Source organism: Castor canadensis, chromosome 14 (genome assembly GCF_047511655.1).
Source record: "Castor canadensis chromosome 14, mCasCan1.hap1v2, whole genome shotgun sequence".
Classification (NCBI taxonomy): Eukaryota; Metazoa; Chordata; class Mammalia; order Rodentia; family Castoridae; genus Castor; species Castor canadensis.
The window spans coordinates 65,354,025-65,381,831 of NC_133399.1; the positions used below are offsets into that span (position 1 = coordinate 65,354,025).

At 41.1% G+C, this 27,807-nt stretch overlaps 2 protein-coding genes and 1 pseudogene across 3 annotated transcripts in view; 2 read left to right on the forward strand and 1 right to left on the reverse strand.

The window, feature by feature from the left end:
* The window catches only part of Ppp2cb (protein phosphatase 2 catalytic subunit beta), a 33,222-nt gene extending 31,822 nt beyond the window's left edge, over positions 1-1,400 (forward strand). Inside the window, exon 7 of the mRNA XM_020172622.2 lies at positions 697-1,400. Within this exon, the coding sequence (XP_020028211.1) occupies positions 697-769 (73 nt within the window). The 3' untranslated portion in view covers positions 770-1,400. The remainder of the gene's footprint in view (positions 1-696) is intronic.
* Positions 697-27,709, reverse strand: Ubxn8 (UBX domain protein 8). Of its 2 annotated transcripts, XM_020172623.2 has the most exons (8): positions 27,473-27,709; positions 22,134-22,256; positions 19,467-19,540; positions 18,859-18,981; positions 16,980-17,117; positions 15,837-15,878; positions 11,392-11,466; positions 697-9,923 (listed from the first exon to the last, which is right to left on the reverse strand). In XM_020172623.2, exons 1-8 carry the CDS (start codon positions 27,558-27,560, stop codon positions 9,753-9,755), a joined length of 834 nt encoding a protein of 277 aa, XP_020028212.1. In that variant the 5' UTR covers positions 27,561-27,709; the 3' UTR covers positions 697-9,752. The 2 variants fall into 2 exon arrangements, with proteins under 2 accessions (XP_020028212.1, XP_020028214.1); XM_020172625.2 differs by lacking the exon at positions 22,134-22,256.
* Positions 6,255-6,379, forward strand: LOC141417123 (small nucleolar RNA SNORA51; annotated as a pseudogene).
* Positions 27,710-27,807: the final 98 nt, after the last annotated feature.

A 27,807-nucleotide genomic window follows, 5' to 3' on the forward strand; every position in this document is an offset into this window, starting at 1 on the left:
AAACAAAACCAGATGAGCAATAAATTGCTGTGACCTAGAATCTGACCTAGAAATGCCTTGGGAAGTCTAGCTTAAAAAACACACTGATCGCTGACAGGCTTGAAGACTGTATGTATGCTAATGTTACATGCTCGGAACTGATTAGCGAAGCAGAATCCAAGTGGGCTTTGTGGTCCTGGGAACACAAAGTTCAACATGAAAAATCAGTGTAATGAACAATATTAAAGGAGAATACCTAAACGATCATTTTCATCACATAGAAAAAGCATTTGACAAAACTCATTTCAAAATAAAAATACTAAACAAATTAGTCACAGAAGGAAATTTCCTCAATCTGATAGAGGACATCTGTGAAAACCCCATCATAATGGGAAAAGATCGAGTGTATTTCCCCTAAAATAAGGAACAAGAGAAACATGTCCACTCTTGCTTCTTCTTTCAGCTGTTGACAGAATTGTAGATCTTTTTTTTTTGCTTATGAACTAAGCAGACATTTTGTCTGCTTAAATTTTTCTCATAGCTCTGAAGTGGTAATGTGGTTAGGACCACCTTTAGTGACTTGCCTGAGGCCATTCCAGCCATATGTAATGCAGTAGCAGAGGGAAGCCAGGACTACTGTTTCTGTTCCATGTCTTTACTGATTTGTTTGCTTGCAGAGTCAAATACTTGAACGATCTTCTTTCTCTTTCCATTTAGTCTTCAGTTTGACCCAGCACCTCGTCGTGGAGAACCCCATGTTACCAGGCGCACCCCAGACTACTTCCTATAATTTCCTCCTGAGGAAACCTTTCTTTGTATGTGGAAGTATACCTGGCTTTTTAAAAATATATACATATATATTTAAAAAAACAAAAAGCAACAATAATCTATGTGTTTCTGTAACAAATTGTGATCTGTCTCGGCATTAAACCACATCATGGACCAAAATGTGCCATACTAATGATGAGCATTTAGCACAATTCAAGACTGAAATTTAGTACGCTATGTTCTAGATCAGTCTAACAGTTTGCCTGCTGTATTGTAGTAACCATTTTCCCCTGGACTGTTCAAGCAAAAAAGGTAACTACGCTTCATCTCTTTTTGCGCTTATTTGTAAATTTTAGTTACAGTGTTTAACTGGCATGGATTAATAGAGTTGGAGTTTTATTTTTTAGGAAAATTCACAAGCTGACTTCCACTTAATCTATTACCCTTTATTTTATTGAAATGTGTAATTAACTTAACTGAGGAAGAGATTCTTCTTGGGAGTATGTTGTCATAACATTAAAGAGATTTCCCTTCATTTAAACTAAATTACTGTTTTATGTTGATCTACATACATATTTCTGTATATTTGTCATGACAGTGCTTGCATCCTATTTGGTGTAATGAGCAAATAAACTTTCCATTTTAAACAAAAACCGTTTAACTGTGATGTTCATTAAGTGGAAGCTTCACTATTTTGAAACTTGATCTAGAATATCTTGACTTAAAATCAACAATTACTCTGAGGTAATTTAAGTGTAATGTTGTGGGGCTGGAAATTAACTCTGGTAGAGTATTTGCCAACTATACGTAAGGCCCTGGGTTCAATCCCAAGCATTGCAAAAAAAAAAAAAAAAGTTCTTGGTTTATACAGTTTTATTTTCATCTCATTAGGTGATTTGTATTATTAATTCTTCACAGTTTTTAAGAACAAAATGTGGATTACATGCTGTAACTATAGCCTACTTGTAACTGCAAAGAAATTTTTTAAAACTGAAGTGTATACTTTATTCCTACCTTTTGATCGGTACTGAGTGCTATTTCTGTAACAAATACCTGAAGATGTGGAAGTGACCTTGAGTTAACAGAGTCTAAAAGAATCTTGAATAACAGCCAGGGAAAAGCCTAGATTGCTATAATGAGAGTGTTAAGAGCGATTATGATTGAAAGCCCAGAAGAAAAAACACAGGGAAAGTCTGGAACTTCTTAGAAATGACTTAAATAGTCATAAGTACACATATGGACAGCAAAGGCCATTCTGATGATGTCTCAGAAATAAGGAACAAGGTGTTAGAAACTGGAATAAAGATCATGTTACATAGTCGAGCTTGGCAAAATTGTATTGATGTTCAAGGGCTTCTATGGAAGGTAGACTGTTAAGGTAATGAACTGGGATATCTGGTAGAAGAAAATTTTAAGCAAAATTTTGACTGCATTTTTTGTGTGTGGTGCTGGAGATGAAATTTTAGGCCTTGCATATGTTAGGCAACTGCTATACCACTGAGCTACAAACTCCTCGGTTCCATTCTTTCATCTTTGTTATGTTTCATGTTACTTTGGCTAAGAAAAGTAGTATTTGTATTTAAGGGGGTGGGGGTGAGACTGGAACTTGAACTCAATGCTTTCGCACTTGCAAAGCAAGCACTCTTCCACTTGAGCCACACTTCCAGACCATTTTGCTCTGGTTACTTCGGAGATGGGGATCTCTGAAACTATTTGCCTGGGCTATCCTTAAACTATGGTCCTCCTAATTATCTGCCTCCCAAGTATCCCTGATTATAGGTGTGAGCCACCAGCACCCAGCTGTAGTACTTGGTTTTAGCTGTGGAGGTTTTTGGAGTTACTGATTAACCCTTACAACTGTTCCTGGTAGATGGCATTATAGCTGCATTTTTTTTTCAGTCTGTCTTGGTTTTGGTTTGTTTGTTTGTTTGTTTGTTTGTTTTTGAGACAGAGTCTCTGTGTTGCTCAGGCTGATCTCAAACACCTGAGCTCAAGGCTCAGGTTCACGCCTGTAATCCTACCACTTGAGAGACTGCAGCAGAATTGCAAGTTCAAAGCCAGCCTGGGCTACATAGTATGACTCTGTCTCAAAACAAAACAATAGATCATGGTGGAGACCAGTGTGGAGAGTTCTCACAGTTCCCATGAAACTCAGCAACAAGCAAAGGAGCAGGAAAGAGGAAGTTCAACAGATATGACCAGGGAAAGAGCCAGGAAAATTCCTGCTGGGATCACAGTTGACCAGTATACTTAAAAGTGATATTACACCATTCCATCTATGAGATCAAACCTTGTAACAGTATACTCCCCAGTGTTGTGTTATTGTCATGTTTTGGGTTTACATGTATTATAAACCAAATACAACAGTGTTAAGCTTTTATTTTAAACAGTAATTTTTTTTTTTGAGGTGCTAGGGATGGAACCAGAGCTGCTAACCACTGAGGTACACCCCTAGCTCCTGAAAGTGAGCTTTGAAAAGGTTTTCATATAAAATAATGTGCTATTTCTAGTTGTATAGATACATATTTCCATCTGCTCTCATTTTTTTTCTGCCATAAGGATTTTCCTATTTCTTGTAGTGCAGGTCTGCTGGCAATGAATTCTTTCAGCTTTTGTATGTCTTTAAAAGTCATGTCCATTTGCAGAAGGTATTTTCACCAAGTGTAAAGTTCTATTACCCATAGAGCCAGAGCTCATGGGCCTCAGATGGTTCTCTTGAGCTACTGTGCTCCCCTTCCCTTGTGCTTAAAGCAGGGGTTGGGGTGCAAAGTTTTTATCAGGTATTCCTGCACATCTCAGTGCCTAGCTGCCCCCACACCCCCACATCGGAAAGGAGGAGGGTGCCTTTCTCCACGTTCTCACCCCTTCCCAATTGCCCTAGCAGCATGCATACATGGCTGCTGGTTGTTTACTCAGAGTAGGCTCATGGTAGGAGCATTTCCCCGCTGTCCAGATGCAGCCTTGATTTCAGGCTGGCCTTTTGTGCTTTGGCTTCCAGGAGGAGTTTTCTCAACATTTCTGCTCCTCCTTGTGGTGGCCAATCTCTGCCTTGTATGTTACTGCTATAGGACTTAAGTTTTCTACCCCATCACCAGCACTGGTAGACCACTGCCTCTCTCCCAGCAGCAGTAAGCCTTTGCTAAGTTCCTAAGAGAGAAAGGATAAGGTTATATTCTGTTCCTCCAGAAACCACAGATCTTTGCAAGTGCCCTGTGGGCCATAGTACTCGCTGTACCCTCCTCACAGGTTAAGAAAGGGACTAGGAAGCTCTGGGAACTTTGCTCTCCCACAGCCACCAGCCAGGCACCACCTCGTTTGTTCTAAGGTCACCTTTTGCTGTCTTCTGCCCTATCCCACTTCTCCTGACCACTGGGCAAAGAGGCATGGAGGAGAGATTTCTAGTGGGTGGGAATTCTGAGGCCCAAACCAGAGTTGGCTTGATTGCTTAATGTGCTTCCACCATTTTGGAACTCTTCCTGTTTTAGCAAGACTTACCATTTTCATTTTGCACTAAGGTCCACAAATTAGCTAATCCTGCCCCAAACTGATGCAGTAGCCCTTGCTTGGCCTTTACAAATGTTATACTCAGGAGGTTGAGGTGGGAAGGTCACTTGAGCCACGTGAGTTTAAGACAAGCCTGGGCAACATAGCAAGACTCCCATCTCAAAGAATGCTTGTTTAAATTTTTTCTTAAATCTTAGCTTATATAGCAGCCACCTTTTCTCACACGCTTTTCCAAAGGGAAGACCAGGTCCTATACTGTCTCTCTTTGGAAAGGATTATCCCTCTCTGGGATTCAGTTTGCGTAGTTGCTTTGCAGCCTCAGCTCTCGACAGCTCAAAAATATCTTGTGTCTCATCCAGCTGCTTCTTGTTAGGGTGGGAGCAACATTCGTTGCATCCTGTGTCCTAAGCAGAAGTCCAGAAATGCTGTACGATTTAGAAGTTGGTTTTAGGATCACAATTTCAGCTAGCAGAGTGATTAGTTGATTGAAGCTAGTTCCTCTGTACCAAAGGGGAATTTCACATTTCATTTAAAATTTTCCTTTGGAAGTAGATACCATGTTTTGGCCTGGGGACATGGCTCAGATGGTAGCGTATCTGCCTACCAAGCAGAAGACCCTGAGTTCAGTCCCCAATACTGCCCCAGAAAAAGTGTTATTTTTAACCCCCACAGTAAAATATTCCTTAGCATCATTGTCATAAGACAAACCTAAAATGACTGTATATTCTTTTAACAAAGCTATTTAATAGATTGCTCACACCACCCATTGCAATGAGAGAGGGAGAAGTGAAGAGGTGAAGAGTAATGTAACAGGGGAACTTCTCTAAGGGTCCGTGGCTCCAGAGCTAGCGGTGCTGGGAGTTTGAGATTCTACAGCAAGTGCCTATGCAAGGGGCACCCGGAACACTTTCATTGCACAGTTTTGAAGATACTCAGAAGCTCAGTGGTAAGCTCTTAGCTGGGATACGCTGGGCCCTGGATTCAATTTCCAGCGTCACCGAAAAGAAAAAATAGGCTTTTTGCGTTTCCAATTCCACTCTTTCACTGAAGGATTTTATAAAAACAGTAGCAAACAGGCTAAGTGGAGAAAGGGTTCAAGTCTTTGCTGGGGCTCACTCAAAATACTACAGCTTTAATTCAGAACTTTTCATAGATCACGTGACCAGTCCTCTTGGTGAGGACTTTTTACATTTCCAAAAGTAGAAGAGCATGAAGTGCCCCGTGTACAGATCACTTAGCTTTCATATTTATTCACCTATATCTCCACTCCAAGTTATTTTTAAGCAAATTCTGGCCATAATGCCTAGCATATTGTAGTATGTATACGTATATAGAGATGGCTTCTCCCCTGTCATGTCTCTCCCACCTACAAAAAAGCTGCTTGCTTATCCTATGCTGCTTATTTTTCCATCTTATTGCAAGACAGCTACAATACAAAAAATAATAATAATATAACCAAGAGTCTAAAGATTTAAGGCATTAGTTCCTTTCTCTAAATCTAGGCAAAAATACTGCTTTTGAAGCAAGGAAACAATTGTCTATTTTTAGCCCTTTAATTGGACATGCAACTGTTAGTGGTTTTCTGTTAAAAGAAAAATGTCTGCAATCCCATGCCAACCCTAAAGATTTCTGTTAGAAATTTGGGAGCTGGGTATGGTGGTACACACCTGTAATCCCAGCACTAGGAGGGTGGTGAAGCAGGGTGATCACAAGGTCAGTCTGGACTACACAGCAAGACTGTCTGAAATAAAATTTAGGAGATGGGGGAGAATTTTATTCTGCAAACATTAGAAACTACCTATTAACTACCAATATTTTTGCCAGTTTAAATAACAAAGATTTTTTTAAAGTAATATTCATTTTCTGTACTCAAAATTCTTGGTAATGGATGTGGGTGGATAGAGTAGCCTTTGGAAGTATATGATCAGAACAGGTGGATCTGACATGCTCATTCTTTTCCTTTTGCATTTCTATTTGCATTTGAATGTGTTTCTTTAAAAACAGGCCTCCTGGCTGAAGGCAGACACTCTTACATGGACAACACAGGAGGAGGAAAAATAAACTTACCCCCTGTACACCTCAGCCCCAGGCCCTGTGCCTGGTCTGTATTATGAATGAGGAGACATGAGGTAGGGAAAAGTAAAAAAAGGGGGGGGGGGGAAGAAAAGCTTATTAGACAAAAGTCATTCCCAAGGATTTTATATTGCTGGAGATGTTGTGGCAATATAGTCAGAGGAGAAACCAAGCGACACTCGGAGGAGTGGAGAACTCAGATTTTAATTTTACGCCAGCGGGCCCAGACGTGTACCTGTGTCTGAGCCCTGGACAAAGGATTCACAGGATATTTAAAAGGCAGTGCAGGGCATCAGGTTACAAGGAATGCGTTCTCCCATAAATTAGGGGCTAGTAGTGGATTAGAAACCTAAGGTTTAGATAAGAACAGCAGGGGAGTCCTGCTTTGGAAAGTTTATTTACAAGTGGAGACAAAGGAATGCAGGAATGGGTGCTTATCTCTGCATGGTGCCCTTTACCTGGATCCTGAACTTTTGCATGGCTCTAATGGGCAATTCCTCATGTTTTACAGCTCTGTTTGAGGTTACAGCCTTTAATTGACAGTTTACCATGTTTTACAACCCTGTTTTAAGGTTATCTTCCTCTTCAGAGAAAATACCCTGAATACTTCCTATACTGGTTATCTACTGTCACATAACAGTTCCCTGAACAAAATAGCTTAAGACAATGCTTTCGTCCCAGTTTCTGTGACTCAGAAATCCAGAAGCTGCTCAGCTGGCTTCCTCGGACTCAAGGTCGTGGGATATCAGCCAGGCCGCCGTGGCTGGGCCTGGAGGATTCACTCCAAGCTAACTTGGAAAGCTTCAGTTCCTTGGCAAAGGATTCCTTCCACTGGGCTGCTAACAACACCTCACCAGAGCAAGAGAGGACACAGAGAACCAAAGCTAGCATATCATCACTTCTGGTTAATTCCTCGCTGGCTCATTCACCATGGGAAGGTCAGAAGAGGGCTCACAGGGCTCTCTTGGAGGCTGGCTCTGCCCTCCAGCCACCAGTGATTCCTGAATGAAGAGATGTGTGTTCCCGGAATCTCATCCCAATACACCTTCAGCTCAGAGTTGAGGATCTTGTTTACATTAGGTCCAGGTGCACATGTGAGTTCTCCAGTGCAGCTCTTAGGCACACCTCTGAAACACAGCTACTGACTGCAGGCCTGCAAACTAAAATTATACCCCTCCCCATTCCCCCCATGCCATGGTGAGACAGACAACATGATTCCCAGACACTCCTGTTCAAAAGGCTGCAAATGGAAGTCACTGGTCCATAAGCAGTTGTGAAATCCAGTTGGGCAAGCCTTGGGAAGTCTCAGCCCTCTTCCTGCCAGGAAATGACTTCCCTTGGCTCCAGATTGTTGTTTTTCACCTTTAAAGTCATTGTTTTATTACATGAAAGACAGCAGAGCTTTATAGCAGAGCATTTTTCTCACCTTGCCAGTAGAATTTTGGGAATCCAAAAGCCTTTCACTTTTTACTTTATCTCTTTTAGTTACTGTTGATGAAAATTTTCAAACTTTTCAGTCTTCCGTGATTCTTTTTTCTTTTCTTTTGCAGTCACAAGGATTGAACCCAAGGTCTTGTGCATGCTAAGCAAGCACTATACCTCCGGAGCAGAGGTGCCAGGCCCTTGGTTTGTATTTTTGTTTCTGAGAGAGGGTCTCACTAACTTTACCCAGGCTGGCCTCAAAGTTGTGATTTTCCTATTTCCACCTCCTGCGTAGCTGAGAGTACAGGCATGCATCACCACATGGGGCCTTCTATGAATCTTATTCAGAGGCACCAACCTTTAGACTTTCTTAGATATTGAAGGATTTGAGTTATATCTTTACCTAAGAATGCACAAGATTTGATCTTTGCTCTGAAGCTGTCTTAATATTAGTTAGCATTATTTGTCATCTGGAGAGGCTGGTTATCTTCTAAACCTGAGAGCCCTCATTTGGCTAGGGATGTAGTTCACAGACAGACACTTGCCTAGCATGTCCAAGACCCTGGGTTTGATCCCCAGACTTGGGGGAAAAAAAAAAAAAAAGTTTCCAGAGAGCCCTGGTTCCTTTATTCCCCCTTTCCCCTCCCCCAGTACTGGAGATTGAACCCAGGACCCTGCACCATGGTAGGCAAATCCTCTGACCACTCAGCTGTACTCAGCCCAGTGAATACATAGCGCCCTGTGTTTTGTTAAACCTATCTTTGGCAGATCTCATTTTTATCCCACTTCTTTAGTTTATCTCAGCGAGAAGCAACAAGGTAAAACTGATGCTATAGCTGGAAATGGTATTACCACTTGACTCTATCTTCCTTCCCAGGTAATTCAGTGTGGCTGGGATTTCTGCCGCTGTGTGACAGTGTGACAGCGTGACAGTGCCCAATGTTGTTTTCTTTATCTGCCAGTAGGTCCTCACCTGCAGCTCTGTCCAACTGTAACACTTTTATCCAGTTCCAGAGACCAACTCCAGTGCTTGGCTCCAAAGTCACTCACATTGTCAGGTTCTCGTTATGGCACCAGCTGACTTACAGGTACCGAAATCCCCATGATACACACTGTTCCATTCAAATGAACCCAACACAGCTGCCTCAACATTACTGGTAATGTCACAGAAATGAGACTCAGAGTCTGGGAGCAACCTTAGCGGTGAGGTTCTGGCTGGGGATTCTCAGGAAGCCACACTCGAGCTCTTGACCAGAGCCATGGTCCGATGCTGTCAACCTTATTTCTGGGAACAAGGATATGGGTGACTTTTTTTTTTTTTTTTTAAGATGCTGGGGTTTGAACTCAGGGCTTCATGCTCCGTAGGCAGAAAAGTCACTCTACCAACCCATTTTGTGTTGGATATTTTTGAGATAGGGTCTCACAAACTGTTTGCCCCATATAGCATCAAACAGCGATCCTCCTGATCTCTGACTCCTGAGCAGCTAGGATTACAGGCATGAGCCACTGGCACCCGGCTTGTTTTTATAACTTTGTAAAGTTTGGAAGCACTTCACAATCAATTTATTATCAAGAAAAAATTTTTCGCTTTCTTTGATGTGGGATAATCCAGAGACAAAAAGCTAAATGTTGTTATTTTTGAACAATTATTACTATTATTTACTATACAATAGGTACTTCTGGAGAGAAAAAGGACAGAGCCCTTGCACTTAAAGAATGACCTATGTGGGAGACAAAACACAGCTATGATATAGTCCCACCACACCCAGCTGTTGGTTAAAATGGGGCTCCATTTTCTCCCTAGGCCACAGTCTTCCCTACCAACAATTATGTGCACAGAGCAACCTTTTCCAAATGTTATGTGGCTATCTTCCCATAGATCACATTAAAGTATCTACTGCCTTGACCTCCACCAAGGATCCGCATGATTTTCAATGTGAAGCTGTCACTGTCCTGCAAAGTCACGGCAAAACTGACTTTATGAAGAGCAGGCAGTTCTCATCTCTTTACGAGCTGCTCTGTTCTTTCTCTTCCACAATAAGAGCAGTATCTACAGTTATGCCTACATCCGCCAGTGAGCATCCTCCCTCCACCTTCACAGGCCTTCTGGGAAAGGAAGTGAAAAGGCCGTACAGGGATGTGCAGTACCCAATTCTCATCATCCAGTCAAACAAGACCTAGAAGATAAAAGACTCAGTCATTATTAAATACTGCGCACATCGCGTTCCTCTGGGTCACTGTGACATTTTACAGTGCAGTCACTGTGAAATCGTAACTCTAGAAGTGATGAAAAAAATAACTTTCACACTTTTCAAAGAAACTTCCTAGAGTTTAACAGAAAATAGCATGCAGTGAATTTTGAGATGTGAGTAACATTTAATACCTTTAGTTCCAGAGTATAGTCAGCCAAGGCATTTAACAACCATGAAGCTTCATCCATAGGGAAGGGAAAGAGTATTCGATAAATACACTGAAGCCGGGCACCGCTGGCTCACGCTTGTAACCCTAGCTACTCAGAGGCAGAAATCAGAAGGATCGTGGTTCAGAGCCAGCCTGGGCAAACAGTTTGTGAGACCCTAGCTCAAAAAAATTTTCACAAAAATAGGACTGGTGGAGTGGCTCAAGGTGAAGGCCCTGAGTTCAAACCCCAGTACTGCAATAAATAAATAAATATATTGAAGGCAAAAGGTAAGCATTTGGGAAAGAATTATTGAGATCAGAATCACTTAGGAACTTTGTCACAATAGAAATAACCAGGCTCCTAAGACTATTTCATGACAACCTGATTCTCTATGGGCCAGTCCTATAATTTTATAACATTACCTGTCATAAAGATTGCCATATTTGCTGGGCGCTGGTGGCTCACATCTGTAATCCTCGATACTTAGGAGGACTGCGGCTCAAAGCTAGCCCAGGGAAACAGTTTGCAAGACCCTATCTCGAAAAACCCCTCACAAAACTAGGGCTCAAGGTGGAGGCCCTGAGTTCAAGCCCCAGTACCGCAAAAAAAAAAATTGCCATATTTGCAAGGCCCTGGGTTCAAACCCCAGCACAACGAAACAAAAACACTCTACAAAACAAAACAAAAAAAGCCAAACACAGTCGTACACATCTGTAGTTCCAGCTACTTGGGACACTGAAGCAGGAGGAGCCCATGATAACAGAAATTTGGACCTGCAAAGACCCCGTCAATTCCCATAGAAATGATCAAAATTTCCACTTAGTACTGCATAAAAACATAACCTGCCTCAAACATTACATGTTTATTTTACAAAGCATGTTTTGTTGCTTGAAGGAAAAAAGATGAGCCAGGCTAAGGCCCTGGATTACATCAGAAACAAAAGAAAGGAAGAAAGAGACAAACAGAAAGAGAAAGGGAGGGAAAGGGGAAAGAAGGAAGGAAGAGAAGGAAGGACTAGAAGGGAGGGAGGGAAGGAGGGTAATTAAGGAAAGAACTCAATACAATTTGAACGCAGAAATCACAATTCAAAGCAGCCCACCAAACCTTTGGCGTGTGGAATACCTGCAAGTGCCCGTCACTCTACTCTGATGGGAGTATCAGAAAGTGATAATGCCTTTCCCACTGCTTTGAATAAACTATTGCAAATTCGACAAAAATATTTTTCAAAATACAAATTTCCTCACCTGTGAACTGCAAGACTTCAAAAACCTTCTCCTCAGGACACTCCCGCTTGGACATCGGAGGGCAATAGTAACTGCCTGAGGAATAAGAATGTTCAGGTAAGAGTCCAGTCCACTGCCCTTCACAGTTCTAAAACTACCACCACCAGGAAGACATCGAGATCAAAACAGCTCATGTGGTGGAGATTTGCAGGAACTGAGCTCAGAAAGTAGCTCTGAGAGTTAAACGTCACCCTAAACATGGAAATAATTCATCTTTCTGCTGCCTGAGCTCAGCGACAGTGCCAGGGCCTTCCCACGAGGACACTGGAGACTAAGTTCTTTTGTCCAGATACCATCCAGATTGTAGCAGCTTTGAAAGTTACTTGCCAAGCCAAGAAGACCCAGGGTTTTGCCTCACATTCTACAGATAAGAAGAGTACTGCACTGGAAGGCAGAAGATGTGCCCGTCCACTCTCATTATCATGGAACGCAAGCCATCTCTCCATCTTCCCCAACAAGCGAGCAATGACCCCAGAGTCGTCCTGGTCATTGGAGCTCAGTGCCCTCTGACTCCTTGGGGCAGCTCCAGTTCCATCTGCTTCATGTACTGAATTCCCCATCATCTTCCCTTTGACGAAACACTTAAGCACCTAAAAAACCTGCTAGTCTATGAAAGGCCATCATCAAAAAAGAGAAGAAAACCAAGCAGTCATTTATTCTGCAGTTCATTATAAACCTACCAGAAAACCCTTTCACTAACTGTCCTGGGAGCTACTGGGCATCATGCTAAGTATAGATGTGATTCTAGAACAGCCCCTTCCCCTCTGTGGAAAGCCTGTTAGAAAACACATCCACTCAGGCTAGGGCTGTGTGGTTCAGTGGTTGAGTGCATGCCAAGTATGTGTGAGACCCTGGGCTCAAGCCCCAACACCACAAAGTCAAATTTCCATACTTGATCTACATCCCAATCCGTGTAATGCTGCTCTCTGTTACATGGAAGTCCTACTGCTCCGCTGTTATCTCCACTGAAGAAAAGCTCTTTGTAAAGAAAGCAAGCAGGCTGTGGGCTCGGGTGGTAGAGCGCTGCCTAGCAAACACAAGGTCCTAAGTTCAACGCCAGCACCACCAAAAATAAATAAACAAATCACAAAATAACTGGATCACACATTAAAAGCCAATTCTGCTTAGCTGTAAAAATAAAATTTAATTTTTACATTGTTTTACTTAAATGCAATAATCTGACAGGACAATTAAAACCAACTGCCTTATAAGAAACAAGTGTTAATTCATTTTATTTATGAGACAAAAACTTGAGGACATGAACTGTCATTGTTTCAAATCTAGCAATTGTTCTAGTACAGTTACCATGAGAGTTAGGTGTATAATTTCTCCTGGTATTAGTGACCATGAAGTGGGCATGAATGAATAAAATGCATTGTCCATAGATCAATTTGGAAAGTAAATCAGTGTCCAAAACACAGATTGTTAAATGAAATATGATTCAGAAGTAGTAGCAGTAATTAAAATTTGCTTCACAGCTAGTCCTCAAAATGAAATAGGACAGTGTGCGACTGCTGTGGCAGTGTGGAACCCTTGTATGATGGTTTACAAATTTACTTTCAAATCACCCTAAATTCTATTGTTACCATCTTTTTAACTTAGAACAGGAAAAGAGGTGAATATTCAGTTAAGAATTCTGGACTACCATGAGTTAGTTCCTCTTCTCACTTTGAAAATCTATCTTGGTATTTTAGAAGTTCATAAAGAGCTCCAGCACTACCACACAACAGGATATGAGTAGGCCAGCTGCACTCCTCCAGTAAGAACTCACTCCTTTTCAGACCTCCCTCTCCTGTCACAGTCCCTGTCACTCATTGGGATCTCCATTGATTAGAGGCCTCCTAAGCCCAAGCAGGCTTCCAGCATGACAGGAACTTGCTCAGATCTCTCATTCTCTAATAGCCACAGCTACTACACATGCAAACCACACACATGGATAATGAAAGCTTCCTCTGGTTCTGATTGCTGGTAGAATGAATGCCCTTCTCCTTCTCCTATCAATGTGGAAGAATAAACGTAGACCTCTATTCTGTCAGTAATGCATTTAGTCACAAAAACTTTAATAAGGAAATAAAGAAACTCCTAAAAAGTATTATCGCCCCCACCATTTTTTTTTCTTTTGGTGGTACTGGGGTTTGAACTCAGGGCTTTGTGCTAGTTAAGCAAGCAATCTGCCACTTGAGGCACACTCCTATTCCTTTTTTTGCTTTCAGTTATTTTTTGGATAGAGTCTCACCTCTGACCAAGGTCAACCTCAGGCCATGATCCCCTACTCCTACCTATGCCTCCTGCTGTAGCTAGGTTTAGAACATGCCCCACCATGTCCTAATGGTCCTAAAGAAGCTTGTTTGTTGAGATGGGGTTCTGCTTTTTGCTTGAGCTGGCCTCAAACCATGATCCTCCTGATTTCTGCCTCCCTGATAGCTGGGATTACAGAAGTGCACCACCATGCCCGGCCTCCAGTATTCTTAAAAGTGAAAATATTCTTTTATATATGTATTCATCAAAGTTATTTAGCTTAGGGACTTAAATATATTTGTCATGATAGAAGCTGGCTTATATCATAATTACATAATATGTAATGATTATGTCAAATGACATGTCATTATAATACTAGATTAAAACTGTTAGATTCATAAAACAGGAAATAGTATTTTTCAGAAAGTCAGAAGCAATATGACTATATAAAGACAAACATCATAAAATCTTCAGTAACTATAGTATAGTCCTTCTCTACTCTCTTTGCATTTTTGACTTTGAAAATACTTTATTACAGTGCTAGGGTAAGGATGGATTGGAAAGGCACACTCCCCAAAATGGAATACTTCATTTTCCTTGTTTTTAAGTTTGATGATTCTTACAGTCTATTTTCATTATTCTGAAAACACTTTCCACAATGAGGGGAAAGACAGAGGCATGGAATTGGAGAGGGATGAGGCTGACTGCCCAGAAATAGATTAGTAGACCACAGGCAGATGGAGGTCCAAGAAAACAGGAGTCACTGAAAGGTGGAACCCCATGTTTGGAGTCACGCAGGCCTGCGAACACCAGCTAGCAGGGAATTACGAAGTCTAATTTGTCTAATGAAGAGTCTAACAGAATCAAAGATGCCAATATTTCTTAGCCTTTTAAGAAATAAGAAGCTGAAGAAAAACACTGTCCTTCTACTGATAACAAAAAGGTACAATTTCAAAGGATTCACTGACAATCTCAGGTTTGTAATCTGTGGAACCTCAGTGACACTACCGTTGTATAGAGAAAATGTCAAATGGTTCACAGCCAGAGTAATTCAGGCCTTTCCTATAAAACCCAAGCAGTACTTGCTTACACTATGTTAGAAAATGATTGTCAAAACCAGGAATCATTGCACACTCTTGTAATACCAGCACTGAGGAGGCAGAGGCAGGAGGCAAGTTAAAAGCCAACCTGGGGCTACATAATGAGTTCAAGAGTGAGACCCTGTTTTAAAAAAAAAAAGGAAAAAAGAAACCGGTTGTACAAACAGATACCAACCCAAAGCTTGATGAACAGTTGAAATGAGGACAGGCATATTAAGGCAAGAATTTGTCAGATACAATGAAGACTTTGTCTTTAAAATTTTTGGTTTTCCCCAGAGGGTTCAGTATCTGAGTTACTCGCTTCCATTGTCTTTCAGCTTTTCCTCAGACACCCAAGAACTAAACTTAAATATTACTAGCGTGTTGACAAAAATGAAACTTTCCTAACTGCTTTCTTAACTGCCTCAAAAAGTGGTTTCCCAGGAGTATAACAGTTGCTAAACTTCAAAAAATAAAAGCTTATGACAGTTTTCTTTTGGGACATATTGCCAAAATTACTTAATGGCTTTGAAAACATATGCTCCCCCTACTTTAGACATGTATCTGTACCTGGGCTGGCCAAGGGCAGGAAGGCAATACAAACTGTAACAAAGCCATGGGAAGGAAGCAACTGAGTGCAGAGGGGGGACCAGTCCCAACCCACTCCTGTGACAGCAAACTACTCTTACATAATCCACTCTCACAGCATGTATAAGCAGCTGTCTTCTTTGTCGTCTCTTCTTTAAACGGAGAACTGCAATCTAAAGCCATCTGCCTGTTTTGATTCCGCTTTAATAAGTAGCTCATTTGCTGACCTAAAGTTTTGGAAAAGCCCATATGTACCCTCTCTATGCCTGAGGCAGTAGGTGGGCTCAAAAAGACAACTTAGCAGACGGAAGACTTCCAAAACCAGGACTCAGTGATGGAATTTGATGCTATGCCATATTCAGAACAAGACCTAATTACAGTGCAACTGCACGAACACGTCTTCTATCTTTTCTCTCTAAGCCCAAATTTAGATAAGACATATTTACTTGATGTTAAAAAAAATGGAAAATAAGTTTAATTTTCAAAGAAAAATAAGCTTACTTCTTCAACCGTTTCAGAGGGTTCTTCAGGTAAATCAGGAACCTAAAGAAATATAAGCATCAGTAAGAGGAATGTAAACATTTTCAAGAAGCAAAAAATAGGGCTGGGAGTGTGGCTTAAGTGGTAGAGCACCTGTCCAGCAAGCATGAGGCCCTGAGTTCAAACCCCAGTGATATACATCTATAACAAGTTTGCATTAAAAATAAGAGCTCAAAAAAAAAAAAAAAAAAAGAGCTCAAGCTGGGCTGTAGTTCAGTGGTAAAGTGCCTGTGTAGCATGCACAAGACCCTGGGTTCCATTCCTAGCACTGAAAAAAAAAGATAATGAGAGCTCAAATAATTAGCAACTTTGTTCTAACAATGAATTATAAAATAGAATTTGAGATGACAGCCATCAATCGATACACATTTAAAGAATTCTTCTTTTAAGAAGGTATTGTGTAAAAATGCACTATTTAAAGAAACTGGAGGGCTGGCAGAGTAGCCCCAGGGGTAAGAGCGAGAGGCCCTAAGTTCAAACCCCAGTGCCACCAAAAAAAAAAAAAAAAGAAAGAAAAGTAAACTAAAGAAAACTGGGAAGATATTAGAATATCAACATGAATTAAGTTCAATAAAATCCCAAAACTGTTTAATACATACAAATATACTTTTTAATAAAAAAGCTCATAAGGGGCTGGGTAGCAATCGTTTACTTTATTTTTCTCATTTACTAACATTTTCCTATTTCTGTTCATCTTAAAAAATAAATCAAATGTTCAGATCATTGCTTCTGGCAAAATTAATCCATAGAAGGTATTAGTCACCCAAAAAGCATGGCACAAAAATGTGTTAAGCTAGCTACCTAGTAAGAATGTTTCCCTTAGTAAACATTGTACCCAATGTTTACTTGTTCCTTCATACTCAAATGACTTCCTCAAAAAAGACTGAGGACTTTCTAAAGCTATTATCATTTGTTTTACATCTTCCCTCTAAATTTGGTTCATAACCTTAATGAACAGGACAAGCGATTCATAACGAGGTTGATCACTTGGTAAGGTGGTGGGAAGACACCATCTCGGTTAAGAGCCAGTTCTCATTTTCCCCAAAACGCCACACTGCTATTGTACCCTGACACAATTCAGTGAGTAGGGGTTAAGCAACGAACCTCCTCCTGCAAGGGCTGATCAGCAGGTGGTGAAACCTGGGCTAAAAGTTTAGGCAAGTTCCTTCTCTTTGCAGCTTCTCTGCTTGATGTTTCAAAAGATGTCTGACTTGAATTTTCAAGCACCAAATCTTCAGTACCCTGGTCAAAAACAACAGAAAATTTCTAGAGACACTGTCTACTAACTTTATTCTCAATGGTTATTTCTTTACTCCACTGGTTTGTCCATAGAAAAATGTTAAGCCATCATTAGATGCAGAAAATTAAAGCATTATCTCCTTGAACAAGAAAATACTTAATGTGTAGAAAAAACTACCCTTATCCCTTAGCTGGAGTTCCCTGTGAAAGACAAAGGTTGATAAGGCTTCTGGTTAACCCCTAAGTCTCAGCAGGATGGAAGAAAGAAAAAGGCCTGAATGATCTCCTTTCCTCCTTTCAGAAAAGGAAGCAAGGCAGTGCAAGAGAAGTCCTTCAAAGCCCATGAAGATAGAACAAGTATGCAAAAGCATGCCTTAGTATGTAACCATGTAAAACTTCCACTGCTGAGTGCAGCCTTCATATCTGGTCATATATAAACATATTCTTACTTTCAAATTCAACCTTTGACCTTCCATTTTAATTAATCACCCTAGGAGGCTAAGTATTTTATTCCAGAAATTACAAAGGTTCTCTATTAACATTACATACTTTGAAGCTTAACCTTCACTGTTAACTTGACTGGATTTGAATCACCTAAAACAGTAGTAAAGTTCACCTGTGGGCATGTCTGTGCTAGTGCTTCCAAAGGCCATTCGATAAGGAGAGCGCCGACCTAACAGCTGGATTGGCCCCTCGTGGATTCACAGTGTGTACAATGACATTACTGGGAGGTGGTGAAAAGGAGGCAGTGGGGCCTAGCCAGAAGGAGGGGTCACTGGGGCTTTGTCTTGCCCTGACCCCTTTCTGTATGCACTTCGCTCTGCTTCCTGGATGCTTCCTGGTGAACTGTCCTGGTCTGTCCCTCCCTCCTGCTACAATGGGCTAATACCTTTGAAACCATGACCCAAAATAAATCTTTCTTCCTTTTACTTGTTCTCTCAGGCATTTTGGTCACAGCTACACAAAATTAACACATCTACTAAAACTTTTTCCTTAGCAAAATGACTTACTTAAATGTCAATTCTCAAATACAGGCTCACTAGTTCAGTAACTCCTTCCAGCCAGGAAGCAGCTCATGCCTGTAATCCTAGCTACTTGGGAAGCTGAGATTGAGAGGATCGCAATTTGAGGTCAGCCCGAGCAAATAGTTCACGAGACCCCATCTCCAAAATAACCAAAGTAAAATGGACTGGAGGTGTGGCTCAAGCAGGAAAGCAGCTGCTTTGCAAGCGTGAGGAGGGAGGAAACTCCTTCCATACCTTTTGAAAGTTTCCTTATCGAACTAAAATATTCACCCTTTCTTTATCCTAAGAAAATGTAGTGGAAGAAGCATGGGGAATAAGAATCAAGATGAATGATTCTTAATGCTGAACATTTAACTGGTCAACCCATGCTGCCTCTCAGCAAAGCTCAGTGCTGGAGCTGATGGATACATTCGGATCCTCTACCATTATGGGAAGGATCTGGGACTGTGATCTTCCCAATCTCCACCCCCTGAGTAGCTGGCATTACAGGAATGAACCACCATGCCTGGTCAAGATATACGATCTTTAGGTAGCAAAAACCACATAACCACTTCACACACAAAATATGCTGAAAACAAACTGATATATAATCATTATCAATGAAGACGCCTAAGCAAAGACTATTTCACCTCATTTTCAATTTTTAAAAAATCAACGTATATAAAAGGAGACATAAATAATAATAGGGTTCAAAATATAAAATGAGAAAATTTTCTAACCCCAAGCTTGTGACCACTGGTTAACTTCCAGGTTTCACCAGTCATTTGATAAAAGCGTTCTTCCTTTTTTTTCAATTTCATTTCTTGCTGAGGCTTTAAAACATTTTCTATGTATCTGCTGGCCTATCAAAAAAACAAAACAGATGTGGTTATTATACACATTAATGTTCCTAAAAATTCACATAAGAACCAGGTTAGAAACTTTTCATACTAATTCAATTTTGTCCAAAAAAAAAAAAAGTAGCATCCTGATCAGGTGCCAGTAGCTCACACCTGTAATCCTAGCTGCTTGGGAGGCTAAGATCAGGAGAATTGCAGTTTGAGGCCAGTCCAGGTAAATAGTTTGCAAGACCCCATCTCCAAAATAACCAAAGTAAAATGGACTGGAGGGGTGTCTCAAGCAGTAGAGCGCCTGCTTTGCAAGTGCTAAGCCCTAAGTTCAAACCCCAGTCCCACAAAATAAAATAAAAAACAGGGTAATTTCACATCATGTGAATTTGACCTCAATAATTTTTAAAGTCCTAGTACAAAGAAAGCAACACACTTCAGTTTTGAATGCTCTAGTTATTTTTGTATTTTCTCTATATACGCTAAAAATTATGCCTCACCTTTTTACCCTGTGCCTCTTGTTGTTTTTTTCTCACAAGTCTTTGTCTTTTCTGATTCTCCTCCTCTTCTTCTTCTAAGACAACAAAATAAAAAAGAGCTTTTTAATTTCCAAATATTGACAAATCAAAGAGCCTCTTCTCTAAAATCAGTTTATAGACTTTAACATTTTGGAAGACACAAGCAGTCTTTGAAAAACATTTTTTCAAGTAATGAAAATGAGGTACATGCAAACAGTGGGACTAGGCTTTAAATTCAGGCACTCTCCCTGATCTCAACGTCCCAAGTAGCTAGGATTACAGACATGAACCACCTGTACTCTGCTTGGCGTTATTATTATAACAATTTTGCTAAGGAGGCTTTCCTTGCAGGGCTTCAGCACTCTAAGGCACAGCACAGCACAGCAGCTGAAGCATGGGACACTGACAGCAGGCATGAGCAAGGCCATCCATTGCCCTTGGACATAACAGTAAAAGCTACACCCACAGGCCCCATCCCCTAAGGTAGGTGTGCTCGTCAATTACTGAAAGGACAGAGCCACTGTTAGGTTACTACTCACTGAATGTCAAGAGAAAGGATTTCAGCTGTTGTCGACCCTTTTTTATTTTCAGTATAAGAAATTTCATGTAGTACGTAACTTGATTCTTAAAAGAACATTTAAATAATTTTCTAATACAGAAATAATATTCAAAATGGCTCACAAATAGAATAACTTTATTCCTTGAGGGCCATCTATTAGGGAACTGTATCCTTGGAAAGTATGGCTCCTTTAACAGGAGCACTTTCTTCTGCACACACCATTATCCCTGTGGCAGTAAACAGTTCCTCAAGTTTATATAAATTAGAGCAGGAAAGGGCAGCAGGAAACCACAAAACCCAGTTTGGCCAGAAACCTGCTACATGATCAGATTTGCTCTTTCCAAATTCTCACCAAAGATGTACTTTGTAAATAAATCAATAGCAGGGAGAGGTTGGGTTTTTGGTTTTGTTTTGTTTGGGGCAGTGCTGGGAATCAAACCAGGGCCTTGTACATGCTAGGCAAGCTCTCTGTACTGAGTTCCACCCCCAAACCCCTAGAGGATAATCTCCAAGGCACTGAAAACTGACTGCTTCTGAATTTCTGATCTACCGACTCTTGCAAACCTTTCCAGCTCAATATCTGATGACAACTAGGAAGACAAAGTGCATGCAAGCTGGGATTTCGCTCTTTGAGGAAAATCTAACAGTGATCAGTAGAGTGTTAATGTTAATTTTTAGACAGCATTAGCAGTCAGTGAGCTTTATGCCTCTAAACAGTCAACCCACAAAAACAGCAAATGACTTGCAGTCCAGCAAACAATAGTACAACTTAAAGTACAGAAACTGTACCAAGGGCATGTGTCCCTTATTAAGAAAACGGAATGGACTAGCTGACCTGCTAGTCTAGTGTAAGCAGCAAATAGCATCCTGATAGAAAATGTTTTATTCATTTATTTTTGAGTGCCAGGGATTGAACCCAGGGTCTCACACATGCTAATTGTGCCTGTACCAGCGAGCCACACACCCCCAGAACGAAAAATGTATTTAATAAAAAATTCCTAAGGGAAACTATAATGTTCTTGTTTAATTTCCAACTGTATCACATGAAGAAATTTGGGTTTTTTTTTCTTTTTGGTAAGTTACCAAAAAATAATAATAACTTATCAAAAGGAAAAAAAAGAAACCCAACATCCGTCACTAGAATACCCTAAAACATCCATATTACCATTTATGTTTGAGTTGAATAATCTTTTAGAATTAGTTAATGTGAAAGGACTATAAATCAAACACTGTCCATTTCTTTTAGTCTACTTACATTTAAAAAAACAATAAACCAAAATACAATGTACCAAGTTCATTACAGGTAAGCATTCTCCTAATACATGATATAGCTTTTAGTTTTAAGATGCATCTATTCTGAGACCAAATACAATATTATTTTTAAAAGTTTCAAGAACTCACAAATTCTTATCAAAACAAAAACAAGCATGATTTCCTCAAATTAAAAGCATTTCCCTATATCCATGATACAGATGCGTAAATAAAAACTGCTCAAATGGAATGAAAAATTAAACTAAAAGATCTTTAGAGATTACTGGTGCATACACTTACTCTAAAATAGGTTACAAACTATAGGTACCAAGAAGCAGTTAGGCAGGGCATGGTGGGGCACACCTGTAATCCCAGCACTCAGGAGGCTGTGGCAGGAAGATTGTGAGAGCAAGGCCAGTATGAGGAGCTACACAGCAAGTGCCAGGCTACCCTGAACTACATAATGAGACCGTGCCTCAAAAACAAAACAAAACAAAACAAACAAAAAAAAGCAGTTAAATTCCTATTACTACTGTTGAACTTGGAAAAAAAAAAAAAGTTAAGTGACACAAATGCACAATTTAAAATTAGGAAATTTACACCGTAACAACTCAGAAATGACAATTTCAAAAATATATGTAAGGAAAACACATGATAGGAAATGTTGATATTTATAGTCCATTCAAGATAATCATTGCTGAAATTATAACGATCACTCCCTCTTCAAATTACACATCACAAATAATTGGCGAAACAGATCTTATTGTGCAAAATTGTGAAGTAAGAAAAGAAAAATTTGAGTAGAAATGCTGAAAGGGTAGCATAAATAATAAAATTACCTTTTAGATAAACTTTTGAAGATTTAAATGAGTTCAGCAATGAGGTGCTCACGGAAATAATTAAAGTAACAAGAGCAAGCAGCAAGAAAATCCGGCCACACAGCAAAATGAGATCTCTAATTCCTTATAAAGGAAAAAGATAAAATTAGAAACACTTCTCTTAAAAAAAAAAAAAATCCCGCTTTTCTTGATTCTAATAATAAATAAGAGAAGACCATTTACATCAGAAACTGCTCACAGTTGAGTTCCACAACTGTCTACACCCTTTTAACATGCTTGCCTTTTGCAGGCCTGGGTTGGAATGAGCACATGCAAGGCAAGCCCTCTACCACTAAGTCACGTCATCCCCAGCCCTGAATTACACAACTGCCTTATAATTTTTGTCAAAGAGTCTCCTTTAGGCACTAAAATTCATCATGCTTGTTGTTTCCAGAAAGTAATTCTAGGACAAACATCTTCTGTCTTAGGAATATAGATATAATTACAGTGATCAGCTACAATGTAAAATATAACTGTCAAAAACACATCTTGCCCAATGTCAGTGCCTCACACCTGTAATCCTTGCTACTCAGGAGGCAGAGATCAGGAAGATCACAGTTTGAAGCCAGCCAGCAAAAAGCTCGAGAGACCCTATCTCAAAAAAACCCATGACACAAAAGGGCTGGTGGAGTGGCTCAAGGTGTAGGCCCTGAGTTCAAGCTGCAGAACCTCAAAAAAAATGTGTATCTTGCTGGGCACCTGCAGCTCCTATCTGTAATCCTAGCTACTCAGGAGGCAGTGATCAGGAGGGTCATGGTGTGAAGCCAGCCCTGGACAAACAGTTCTTGAGACCCTATCTTGAAAAATACCCAACCAAAGAAGGACTGGTGGAGTGGCTCAAGTAGTAAGAGTGCCTGCTAGCAAGCATAAGGCCCTGAGTTCAAACTCCAGGACCACCAAAAGCAAAACAACAACAATAAAGAACACGTAACTGAATTTCTTTCTCCTAAGGGAAGAAGGAAAATTTAATCTATATAATTACACTCAGGGCTTCATGCTAGCTTCTGCTTTACCACTTGAGCCACTCCACCAGCCCTCTCTACACAGTTACACAGCAAATTGTGAGAGGATCATCTGCTCAAATTCTAGGTCTATTTAAAACAGTCATTCCCAATGGATTTTTTTTTTTTTTTGCCGGGTGGGAGGGGTGGGCAATGGACGTCCAACAAACTCAGCACACCTTTCAACACTAAGCTCCAACCCCAGCCCCTGAGACACCAAATTCTTATTTCTCACAATATGTGCTTCCTTAATTCCCAATATTTATTCATTTACAAATAAAATTAAGATTTGCATGTTTACCTAGGAAAAAAGTAGCAATTCAGCATTTAGTCTTACATTTTAAGAACTCAGGTGGGAGCTGGTGGAGTGGCTCAAGTAGTAAAGCGTATGCCTTTGCAAGTGCAAGGGCCTGCCTGAGTCCAAACCCCATACCACCAAAAAAATAAATAAAAACCAGGTAAAGATTCAATCAGCGAAGATGTAATGAGTATCTACTTTGTGTAATACAATCTACTGAATGCTGAGGGGAAGAGCTGTAAAGCTAGGTGAAAATGGTTTCTTTCTCCAAGAGCTTCAGTCTTGTTTTGTTCTGTAATTCTCAAGCTCCTTGGCAGAGATACAGAAGAACCCTGTAACCATGTGATCAGGGCTGCTGGTTAGTCGATTAAATATTAAAGAAGGAATTACAAACACACAGATGTAAATGTTTGGGTTTTGTTTTTTCAGTTGTGTTTGTTTGATTCGGTTCTGGCTTTGGTGGAACAGGGTCCCACTACATAGTTCAGACTGGCCTGCTACTCCTATGTAGCCCAGGCTGGCCTTGAACTCAGAATCCTCCTCCTCCTGCCTCCCAAGTGCTGGGATTGCAGGCACATACTACCACACTGGGTTTAAAGGCTTTGTTTTTAGCTGAAAACAGATACACACGTTATCCTTTTTTTAAAAATCCATAATTTGGGTTTATTTATTTAGAAATTTAAATTGTTCAGAGATCAATTTTTTTTTTCATGGTACTGGGATTGTGAACTAAAGGTTTCATTCTTGCTAAGCAGGCACTCTACCACCTGAGCCACCAGCCCTTTCTTGCTTTAGTTATTTCTTGGATATGGTATGGCGTTTTGCCTGGGGCCAGCCTCAAACCTCCATCCTCCTACTTAAGTCCTCCTGCATAATTGGGATGACAGGATTGAGCCACCAGGATCTCTAACTTTTTGTCTGGCCTACACTCGAACTGCAATCCTCCTGATCTCCACCTCCTGAGTAGCTGAGATTACAGGAGTAAGTATAGCGCCTGGCTCCTTTGGTTTCTTGATGGTGGGCTTCTACATACCAGTTAAAGGTGGTTTGGTTTGGTTTGAGAGAGGTCTTGTTATGTAGCCCAAGCTGGCCTCAAACTCCAGACTTTCCTATCTCAGCACCTCCCCAGCTTCATTTAACAATGTTTAAGTCTATTTTACACCTCATACTTCCATGTGCAACTGACACAGGGCTGGATAGGAGTGGAACATACTAATGGATACTAATAGTCTTAGTGGGATGACCACTTGGATCCCCAGGGCCTATCCATTCACCACACTGTAGTTTTTAGACTAGACATACAGTTTTGGAAAGTGACTCCTGTGGTTTTCTATTGTGTCAAAGCCTTAGTTGCCAATGCATTTTTGTTTGCTTCTTCTTTTCTTTTCTGCAGTGCAGGGTCTGGGCCCATGGCCTCCCACATGCTAGGCAAGTGCTCTATCTACTCAGTTACACCCCCAGCTCCCTACCAATACACTACATGTGTACTGGAGCTAAATATTTGAAGGCTGGTTCCTCACATGTGCTGTCCTTCAAAGTGCCCTGCTTCTGGGGGCTACAGTTTAGGTACAAAAAAAAAAAAAAATCGCTGTCACTTAAAGTTTTTACTTGAAAGTATACATCCAGATCTAGTCCTTTATAGTCCTGTGTAATATTTGAAGATTGATTACCTGTTAGAAGAAAAGGCAGTATTACGGAACATAGGTTCCATAACTCAATGACTTCTCTCTGTGCCAGTGTTTAGGTATTAAGTTACTTTTGTAATGGCCAGCCACACTCTTATTCTATCAAGTATTGTTCTGAACGATATCTGAACACCACCCTGAATCAGGGTGGTGAGGCATGCCTCACCAGCTGTGGGGAAGGCTGTAGGTAGGGGGATCACAGTTTGAGGCTAGCCCCAGGCAAAAATGTGAGACCCTACTCAAAGAATACCTAAAGCAAAAAACAAGGGCTGGGGTGTGGCTCAAGTGGTAGAGTACCTGCCTAGCAAGCATGAGGCCCTGAGTTCAAGCCCCAGTACCACCAAAAAATGCAACAACTAAAAAAATCTTGTTCTATTCCAATACAGCTTGAGTGGGAGTCTTTGTAAATTTTTTTTTATTATTATTTTATCTTGATTTCTTATTTTAAGCAAAACTTCCGGGCACCTGAGTACTTGGAGGTCAGGAAGTAGGTGAAATGATGTGATGTGCACTAAGTTTCATCATCGTCTTTAACCTTAGAACTGAGTTTAAGGAGGGAAAAAGACATGTAAACTGATTACTAATTATACCCCAAACCAACTCCTGACTCTCCACACCCTTACCATTTTTCCTTCGGTTTTCCCTTTACCAAATGCACTTTCTTTTCCTCACCCAGCATTAAAATCTGTTGATTTACTTCCTCAGCATGGCAAATCTGTCCACATTTCATCTCCTGGGTTATCATACTGGTCCAGGACATCCTTATCACTACTGACCTACTTCAAAAACCTAACTTGCCTAAGGCTGGGCACAGTGGCTCACATCTATAATCCCAGCTACCTGGAAGGCCGAGATTGGGAGGTTTGTGGTTCAATGACAGCCCAGGCAATGCTATCTCAACCAACAAGCCAAGAAGCTAGGCATGAAGACATAGGTAGAAGGATCAAGGTCCAAGCCAGCCCCACAACACTTTATGTTAAAAATAACTAAAGCAAAAAAAAAAAAAAAAAAAGAGGGGGCTGGAGGCATAGCCTAAGTAATAAGGCACCTGCCTAGCAAGTGTGAATTCAAACTTGAGCCTCACAAAAAAATTTAAAAAATTAAAAATTCTAATCCCAACTACTTAGAAGGCTGAGATTAGGAGAATAGAGGTTTGAGGCAAGCCCAGGCCAATAGTTTGCAAGACTCTACCTCCAAAATAACCAGAGCAAAATGGACTGAAGGTGTAGCTCAAGGGGTAGAGCACTTTCCAAGTGCCAAGCCCTGCGGTCAAACCCCAGTTACACCAAAAATTAAAAATAAATAAAAGTTTTAAAAGCTTTACACTTCTGCAACAGCTTCCTTCCAAAACATTCTCTGCCCAGAACCCAGAATGACCTTTTAAAAACTTCTGGGGATGAGGAGATTGGCATAGCATTTGATGCCAGTCTGGACATCAACCAATAAGCCAGCATGGATGTCCACTGGTAATCCAAACCATGCAGAAGGTGTTGGTTGGAGGAACTTGGTCCAGGCTGCCCCAGCAAAAACGCAAGATCCTGTCCCAAAAAAATAGCTACAGGAAAAAAGGCTGGTAGAGCGCCTGCCTAGCAAGAGCAAGGCCCTGAGTTCAAAACTCCAGTACAGCCAAAAAAATTAAATAAAAATAAAAAATATAAAAACTCTGGGAATTCACTTATCTTCCCTAGATCTCAGGTCCCTCAACTGCAGAACGGTAAATGTAACAATACCTACCCCTTATGGCTGTGGTGCAGACTAAATGTTTATTACGTCATACTTAAGTGTTTGGGTTATAACAGAGGTACAATAGATGTTGTTTTGAGCTCCTTAGCCCCAACTCATTTTTGGAGGGGTAGGACTGGGGTTTGAACTCGGGGCTTCGTGCTTTCGAGGCAGGCGCTCTACTCTTGGTCCACAACTCCAGTCCATTTTGCTCTGATTATTTTGGAGATGGGGGGGCGGTCTCATTAACCATATGCAGGAGCTGGTCTCGAAGCTCCATTGTCCTGATCTGTCTCCTAAGGAAGTAGGATTACTGGCGCGCCATTGTCGCCCGGCTCTACCAACTTCTTCATTCCTTTCTCAGCACTCATCACGACTTCTAGAACGTCCCCATACCCCGAGGTGTGTCCTTTCCACACAGGACTTGGCCAGATCCTGGGGGAGATTTGTGGGCGAAATGGAGTCCACACCGGAAGCGCGCGCAGTGCATTCTGGGAATTGTAGTCAGGGCCGCGTCTAGGGTGGAGAATTAATTCTATACAACATTCGAGACAATCTTCCAGCTGTGAGCGCCAGAGAAACGTCAACACTCACCTAGGTCAGGGATCCCACGCCGGAGCTCCAGATACAAAAGTGGGAGTGCAGAGAGCAAGAAGATGCCCACCACCCCACTAGTGGCCATGGCGGCGGATGCCCCCAGCCGGGCGTTGGCCCGCCCCTTCCGGTTGTAGGAGCGATGGCCTTCTGGGAGGCTGCGGAGGGCGTCGGGCCTTAAGACGCGGTGTTGGACGGCCCGAGATAAGTTCCTCTGGTTTTGAACTTGAAGCGGGTGGCTCAGAAGGCGTCCGGCAGGCCCCTCCCCTAGTCACATGACGTCCTTAGAGCCGTGGCTGGACTTGGACTTCCCGGAGACAGGGCAATGAACTCAA

Excerpts from the sequence above, each read along its gene's own strand:
- Ubxn8 (XM_020172623.2), bottom strand. The coding sequence starts at position 27,560 with ATGGCCACTAGTGGGGTGGTGGGCATCTTCTTGCTCTCTGCACTCCCA. Across the intron at positions 18,982-19,466 it reads AAGAGGCACAGGGTAAAAAG|GCCAGCAGATACATAGAAAA; the intron begins GTGAGGCATAAT and ends TTTTTTTGATAG. Across the intron at positions 17,118-18,858 it reads CCAGTGGTCACAAGCTTGGG|GGTACTGAAGATTTGGTGCT; the intron begins GTTAGAAAATTT and ends GTTTTTGACCAG.